This window comes from Danaus plexippus, chromosome 31 (assembly GCF_018135715.1).
Source record: "Danaus plexippus chromosome 31, MEX_DaPlex, whole genome shotgun sequence".
In the NCBI taxonomy this organism is placed as follows: Eukaryota; Metazoa; Arthropoda; class Insecta; order Lepidoptera; family Nymphalidae; genus Danaus; species Danaus plexippus.
Window position 1 is genome coordinate 1,949,706 of NC_083558.1, and position 8,745 is coordinate 1,958,450.

General features: G+C 33.6%; 2 protein-coding genes across 2 annotated transcripts; one reads left to right on the forward strand and one right to left on the reverse strand.

Moving 5' to 3' along the window:
* Positions 1-4,388: 4,388 nt before the first annotated feature.
* On the reverse strand, positions 4,389-6,934 carry LOC116778564 (transcriptional regulator ATRX homolog). Its single transcript, XM_032672605.2, has 2 exons — positions 6,685-6,934; positions 4,389-6,307 (listed from the first exon to the last, which is right to left on the reverse strand). Exons 1-2 carry the CDS (start codon positions 6,845-6,847, stop codon positions 5,016-5,018), a joined length of 1,455 nt encoding a protein of 484 aa, XP_032528496.2. The 5' UTR covers positions 6,848-6,934; the 3' UTR covers positions 4,389-5,015.
* Positions 6,935-7,100: 166 nt separating this feature from the next.
* LOC116778338 (uncharacterized) lies at positions 7,101-8,441 on the forward strand. Its single transcript, XM_032672315.2, has 2 exons — positions 7,101-7,541; positions 7,805-8,441. The coding sequence occupies exons 1-2, from the start codon at positions 7,190-7,192 to the stop codon at positions 8,425-8,427; spliced, it is 975 nt and encodes a 324-aa protein (XP_032528206.2). The 5' UTR covers positions 7,101-7,189; the 3' UTR covers positions 8,428-8,441.
* Positions 8,442-8,745: the final 304 nt, after the last annotated feature.

Genomic DNA, 8,745 nt, shown 5'->3' on the forward strand with positions numbered 1-8,745 from the left:
AATATAGGAAAGAAAATAATAGATTTTACAATTTTATTTAGTTGAATAGTATAAAATTAGTTTTAAACTAAAATTTTTATATTTTAAATCAATATTATTAGATTAATTGTTTTATATTAAATAAAAGATTCATTACAAATAGATTTTTTTCAAACTAATGAATACATATTTCCTATTTTTTTCTTAAATTGTAACACTTCTCATCAATCAGAAATGTCAAGTTGAAGTGTCAATAGTTGATGTAACTATGAAACGAAAATAAACACTTCTACATTTAAAAACACAATTTTAAATTACAATTTGTAATGCAAATATGAATTAAACATAATGATGTTGTGAATTAAATATACGAACTATCGTGCATTGCTACCAAAAAATATCTCTACATACTGTTAATCAACCATGATACAGGACACTGAGTCATTTATACAAAATTTCCCAACCGAACTTCTCCTTTACATTTTCAAGACGTTGCTTCCAAAAAACCTAGCAATATGCCGTCAAGTGTGTCTGCGGTGGAAGAACATTATCGACAGCCTGTTCAGTTGCGGGAGTTTGTGGAGAAAACAATGCATAATCGAATATCCTGATATATATGAACAGACGTACTACAAACGAAAACCAGGTCTGGTTTGGGCTCATATCTACCGATCTCTCACTCTGTGGTCTAAACTGCATCTCGCAATCGAAACGAGAGACGAGTTCGCGTCGGCATCACGGCCTAGAGATGAAGTCCGTAATTTTCAAGTACTGCAAAACGGCCTAATAGGCGTCCACACGCGCGGAGGTATCTATTATTACGATCTGGCTACATTGAAGTTATCACCCAGGAACTCAGTGGTCGGTGACTATTTACGATATATGGAAAACGCTGAAAACATAATTATATTAGGATTCAATTTAAGTTTAATGGTGATAAAGAAAATTATTAGATCACAGCAAGATGACGACATGACGTTTCAGCATGTGAAGCTCTTCATACTTGGTGATGATAAATTATTCTTTGTCACATTGAACGATGAGGTGTACATGTGCAGTTTGAGCTCACCGAGGCTGGAGACGGTGCTGCTAAGAAGAATGGACTTCAGCGTCATGTCTCTCGGCTACAGCAACAATAACTTAAACATCCTGACCTTCCAAAGAGACATTTTTTGTATAGAAAACCACAATCTTGTATACAAATGTACTTTGGACTCGTCATGTAATTTACTGCACGAGCTAAACAAGTTCAACTTCCTCGAAAATCTGGACTGGAGGGTCTACTTCCAATGGATGTATGTCCTCAACCATTCGGTGCCGCAAGGTCCGTTACGGGATATAATAATAGTTAAAACCTATGGGAAAATTACATTCGTCGGCTCAAACTGGGGAGTTCTAAGGATATATTACAACTCATACCTGAACGAGGAGTTTGATATATTCAACACGGAGCCAATAAAGCAGTACAACTTCATGGAGCGATGTGACTGCCCGGTGCTGTCAATGTGCCCCATAATACAGATAGATGTTGTCGAAGGGGAAGACAGTCATAAAGTCATTGTAGCAATGCCAAAAAAGATAGCTCTATTAACATTCACACACGATATCACACCGACCAGTTACCCTCAAGACATTAGTTACATCAAACAATAATATTTTACACATAATTTAATAAATAATCGATCAATACCACAATATCTTTCTGATGTTTCAAAAGATCAGTCCTGTGATTGAGATCTGTGTAGATTTTTTACTTAAATACCGATAATAGGATGAATAAACGCGGTTGTAGATTTTTTATGGAGTTGTGATAAAAAAAAAATGACATTACCAATAAAAAGGTATTATAGGAAAGGTTTAAGTGACCTTAGTGTTCGTTTTTTACATAGAAAAAATTATCTGTGATCAGTGTATAAATAGATAGTCTACCACAACTTTAACCGATAGTATCACGGTTTTTCATTAGAACTGTAGAATACGTGCATATGCAGACCTTAGTACGATGCAGTTGTCAAACTGTTATAGTTTCCAAGACTTATACGCTGTGCTTGCTACGTAACGTAAAATACCGATAGTTCAGACGTATTTCTTTCATAAATCTTCGTATATAAAGGTCATGATTAATAAATTATTAACTTAATAACCGTCAGTTAAAAAGTACGTGATTCTTAATTCTAATTATAATATGATACAGTTATTGGTTTTAAGTACTTAAATATTTAACCAACATCAAAAAATTTAGTTCCAAACTTGAAATATTTATATTTTTTTTATATAGATTATTTTATATAGATTATTTCACAAAGGTTTAAAACCTTCGGTTGTGATGCATTATGAACCTCCTTAGTGAAAAGAAATGTTATCACGTGTAACCGAACAGTTTCCGTTAGTCGTAACCATCATACCGAAAGTATAGCCAACAAATTAATTACTTTGACAAGCTTGAAATAGTTTTTCTGTGATTTTTACCATCAGTCAAGTGCTACGAACTATCATGAGGTAAGTTTTGTACGGAGTTTTATATATTCAGCCTGCTTCCCACAAGTTTCATCGTCACGTACATACGAGACGTTGACTCACATTCATTCATCTTTGCGCAATATAGTAGTAAAGTAGGTTAATGAATGAAAAAAAACTTGTGCTAAGCATAAAAGACTAAGTTACTGTCGCGGCTTCTGCTTTGAGGTAATTGTAAGCGCTCGTGTGATGCAATTTAATTCCTAAACGGTGATAATTTTCCAATATACAACGTATTTAATTTAATATCTTATAAAATTTTATATTTAATAATAATATTTAAACGTACTTAATATTAAAAAAATATACGTGTTGTGAACATCGGTGTTGCAATCACAAATAATTGAACTACAATTTTCTAATGACTTTTTGAGAGCAAAATATTTAAACATGGAAATAATCATAAAAATATAAACGTAGATAATAAATAAAACGCTTTTTAATAATAGGATTTTTAAAAATTTCTAATTTAGTCGTTTCATTATTTAAATTTAAATTTCTATAGTAATTCTATTGCTTTTATATTATTTGTCTTGCTAGAATTAGTAAACACGCTTGGAACATTCTAGAAAGTAGACGCCTAGGTTAAAAAATTCGACAAATAAATAATAGTGTACACGTGTGTAAAAAGGCTGTGCTTTAAATATAGGACTTTTTTGTATTTTATATAAAAAAATACACAAAATTTATTTAAAATACATTTCTTGATTTTATTAATAACCGCATACTATACGTGTTGAGTTAACCATTTAAATTGTACTAATGGTCCAAGTTCACAACAATTTCACATCTTTAACTTAAACACGTTCAGTTTGATGGTTTTTCGTTTATAATCATTAAATATAATTTGAAATTTCAATGAATATTATATGTATTATTATGAATATTTTATTAGGCAATTAAGATGACGACTTTAACCCACTAAGCACTATGTAGTTACCACAAGTTTCAAGGCCACACTACAAACGTAGCGTTAAAAGTTTTTCGTTCATATATCCTATACATCGCGATTGACCCGGCACCCGCGCCGTGAATCCATGGAATATTTCGGAGTTTTCGTCTCGTTTCAACGTCAGCTATTGAATGATAAACGTTAAACGCCACGTATGTAGTCTGTTTAAACAAAACTCGTAGTAAACATACTGCAATAATTATGTTAATGTATTGATTGGGACCGTTTGTTTTGTATTGAATAATTTATTTAAGTTGACTTTTTTTTTATTAATTTTCTTTTTGCAATTTTATAAACGTTATGCAATGTTTCATTATTTATAATAAATTGTATTGCAAAGAAATAAATGAATCTGTTTTTTTTATGGAATCCTTCTTCTTATTTAACAAAATACACATTTCCTACGACACCTAATAACTTATTTGAATATATATATAAATATAAACATATGTATAAACGTTATAGTTCGTCTCAAGCAAGAGACCGCGTGTTCGAAACCTGGCAAGTACTAATGTGATTGTTCCGAGTCATATGTACTTTATAAGAGTGCTTAGACGCCACTGACAGACGTGAAGGAAAACATCGTGAGGCAACCTGGACTTATAGTTTCAAATTATAAGTTTGTAATCGCCAACCCGTCTTGAGCGAGCGCGGTGATTGATGCTCTAACCTTCTCCATGAGAAGAGGCCGCTCTGTGGGCTCCGATAGGCTGGTGATGAAATAATTTTTCAAAATCTCGTTTGCGAGTAACCTGTGTATGTGTTGTCTTTTTTATAGCGTTTGTTATATACAGTGGCCCAAGTGACTATTGTCGCCCCACATACACAGCGTTTTCAGTTTGAATTCACTAAACTACGATTTAATATTGGCAAACTAGAATTGTCCATTATCCAAGATGGCGGACCAGAGCTTCCACGATGATAGATTAAAACAAAAATATAAAAAATACGAAATGTTTATTTCATTTATAACTCAATGTTAAAATCAGAATAACGATAATTTTATAAAAAGTACGCTTACTCCAAGTACGCGTCGTTACTACATACGGAGCGTTAGCAGTTCACCATTCATAATCATCACATAGCATTGACGTATGTCATTGATTTAAACAGGAAACGCTATTTATGTAGTAACGACGTTAACTCACAATAAACAAGGATTTTAGGTTAGACTAACTATTTTTCATTTCTGTACTCGAATAATAATGTCACAATTGTCTTTCATACAATTTTTTAAATCAATATTATTTAATCCGTGTCCTTAGTAGGGGTTTCTCAACTTAAACATGGACTATTCAAGAATTTTATATACTTTCTTCATATATAATGCTATCGTCTGATATGTTTCCATTACACGATTTAACTGTCAGTATCTTGGTTGATACAGATGAACACGGACAGTTTTAAAGTGTCCCATTTGTAAATTAGTTTACTTTTAATATGATCGTGATTTCGGTAACACAAAAAAATGCTATTCATTACGCAAATTATGTTGTCCATTCTTTTAGAATATTGTTAGTTTTGGGAAATAAATTAAATATTATAGTGTAAAGGTCACTCTTAATTTTCAGTCATTGTACGTCGTGTAGTGGGTAGTTGGTGAAATAGGGAAGTGGAATGAGCTGCTATAGTCATCGGAGTCCACGTTAGAAGAGGACGGGGCTAGAGGCACACCCGTGTGTTTTGTCTCTACGGCTCTCTGAACTTTGACCGGTTTCTCGTAATCGTAGCCATAAACTTCTAACGAATGTCGCGATGGGAACCGATTGGTATCGATTTGGAAGGACCTAGAAACGATTTTGTCTTTTTGATCAGATTTACGGCACCTCTTGTTCGATTTAAACAAAACTTTCCTCCTCAACATGCAGTCCTTGTCACTGAAACCCTCCATGTGTCTGTAACGCGTGGAAATTCGGCTCTTCTTTTTGTTCCTAACCATCACTTTCAATGCTTGGTATAAATTGCCCGGTTCTTCGTAAGTCGGCTTACAAGCATCTTTTGTTAATTCCTCTTTCAGTATGTCCAATAACGCCCTCTTGGATTTTCTACTTTTTTTGGGCACATAGAAACTGTTTAATTTCTCCGTTTTATCTTTTTTCGTATTGATCAAATACTTAGTTTTTGGTCTAGCTTTTGGCGTTTCCGGTAAGTTATTATTCAACGTCCTTTCATAAAAACTGCTAAGAAATTTATATTTTTCACTATCGATGTCATTATAGCTTTTTTTGTTGTCCACCTGCGACTGACCGTGTATAATCAACTTCTGTAACACAGACTCGTTCAGTTCTAGGCCCGTTTTGGACTCTTTGACGTTGTCGTTCAACTCTTTATCATTGTACATATCAAAGGTCGTTTCTAAAAGCTCGACAAAGAAATTATAGATCTTCTTATCGACCTGTTTCTCAACGTTCGTTTCCTTTGGCTCGTAAACGCTCATTTGCTTTCTTGAATCTATTTTAAGGACGTCCTTTGCTGGTCCCTCCGCAACTCCGCTGTATATATTGTTGTCCAGAACGTATCTGATAGATCTCTGGTTGGATTTCTTGTTTTGTGGTGTATAAGACACTTTATAGTTATCATTTCTGCTGGAGGTTGAAGGTGTTTGTTGGATGTCTTTCTTTGATTTCAACACTATTATACTGTCATCCTTGTAAGTGTTTAGAACCCTCGATTTATATTTCTTCTTATGTTTATTAGAATCTGATTTTTGTGTCGACCGCGGTTTAAGTCTCTCTTTTATTCTGTCCGAGTTGTCTTTTTCTGGGTATTGAGTAGCGGCTGTTGATTTTGATAGTATAGTTAGAACTGATGCTAAGAATTTCTTTTTGCCAGGTCTCGATCTCTTCGGTGGTTTTTGAACTGTAATTTTTAATGTGAATATTACCAGCTTGGCTCTTGTGTGCCTCGATATTAGAGTGTAATAAAAGCTCACCGTTAATTATATATTGAACTGTCAAATTGCTAAATTTTCTATAGCTAAATCTACTGAAAATTTTACATTAAAGTTTAAATTGAACTTGTCTAAGCACAACTTCAATGATATCATTTAATCTAACCTAACAAGTTCCTAAACACGAAACTTATAGTACGTATTAATAATTAATATAAAATAAAATTATTAATTAATGTTAAAAAAAATAAACTCTCAAAGAAATACTAAGACCATTGTAACAAACATCAGATAAATTGAAAATGTTAGGTTTTTTTTTGTTTATTTTTTTTTTTATTAACCATACCATCTTCACGGTTCGGTGATTTCTCGACGTAAACACCGCGTCTCTTCGTCGAGTTCGTGATGATGTCATAATTGCTGAGGCATTTCGTGTTCTTTTTGTCTACTTTGGTTATGATGGCGCTGTTCGATGACTTAGATTTAACCACGGTCGAGTTTTTTTCCATTATTTTTATAAAACTTTATAACTATGTGTCATTTTGTCATATATATTTTTTTAAACTGGCGTCATTGTGGATTTTGACAGCAATTTTTTTTTTTTGTTACTTGTCACATGTATTTTACAATAAATTATAGTCTTAAATTTATTTATTAATTAATATAATCTTCTAGTATATATATTTAATTATATTATTTTTTTCCGTCACATATAAAAACTTTTTGTACTGTACCTATTATATATATATATGTTTTTTTTTAATTAATTAAGACGTCACAGATATTATAGTTTGTCATAAACACAACTCAGAACAAATCGAAAATTCACAGTGATATTTGCAAAACATATTATGGAAAATTTAAGGATGGACAACGCTAAAACATTAAAAGACAGGGGGGACAATGCCAAGAAGAACAAAATAAGAGCCAAGAAAGACGTGAAAACCAAAAACGACAGAGGGGATTCTCAAATAAGGTCATTTTTTGATAAATCTTCAGAATCCGTGAAACGAGCAGAAATAAAAAGTGAGGCTCCAAAAACTTTTGATATAACAAAAAGACAGAGTGAATACGAGAAAGAGAATAAAAAATTGATGGAAAAAAGAAGAAAAATAAGAGATAAGTATACAATTAAAAACTATTTAGGACCGGAAGTAAATAAACAGGTCGCTCCAAAGGAAGTTAAAGTTGAAATTAAGAAAGGTAATATTCACTTTACTGTATTAATGTTTCATAGAAATAATCTAAGCTGCCCTCACTTATAACAAACGGTAGGAAAATTATTACGTATATCAATTCGTTAGCTTTGATACGGGCAGTTAAAATCTTTACGCGCTCAACTGAAGTCGCAACTCGTATTAAGGATATAAAAAAACTATAATTTATATACATAATATTTGTATTATAAAAAAATATTTCAGGTGACGATTTCTGTTTAAATTGGTAATATAAAATAATTTTCTCAGATGTCGCTATGCCTTCGAAACAGGAACAGAATGACAAAATCATTCTAACAAAATCAGACACGAAGACATACAAAATAGAAAAGGAAAACCAAAAAGTACCGGTCATAAAGACAATAACATGCAAACACGACTCACGAGTATACAAGGCCGTCACCTTCCGAGCGCCGAGACAGAAGCCTACGTCCTTACAAATAAACATTCCGACTGTCACAAGGAACAACAACCACATTAATAGGATACCGAAACTAATAAAACAGAAATTAAACACGCCGAGCAAAACCAGCGTTAAGCCGAATACCGAGAAAAAGATCGGTAGAAAATGTAGACGTTGGACTCGAGGTCAGATATCGTCACCGGTTCTGAGAACGGGGCACTCACCTACGACTGAAGTGGCGAAGTGGGCGCCGGACTGCATCAACAAACACACGAAACCGTACTACGAGGCCTGGATAAACACCACGCTGACCGCCATATCTAAGGACACGAAGGGAAAGAATCTCAACGCCAAGCAGCTTATGAAATCGTTCAAGCAAGCCCTGGAGAGGGTGCAGAGCCCGGATCTAGTGTATAAAGACTTCACAGACGAAAGGAACGTCGGCAGAATCAAAATAAACCACAAGTGACGTGTTGTCTTTGATTTGGTTTTAATTATTCATCCGCATTAAGACCTTTTTTTGGACACAGATTATGTAACTATAAACGAAACGCGCGCGGCGTCCCTTCGTTGTGTAACTTCGTTAGTGGAAATGAAAATAGCAAGGGGTAGAAATCGAGTTTTAATGAACCCATTGTTTTAAAACAAACTTTATAACGTTGCTTACAATTCACATTTTACCCTCTCACTCTCGCTCCGTCTCTTTCTCTCCCTCCTCCAGGTGCGTTGAACGTTTAACGCAACCTTGTTAGAAGTTGCATTAAAAAAAAATATCGTACGCGATACA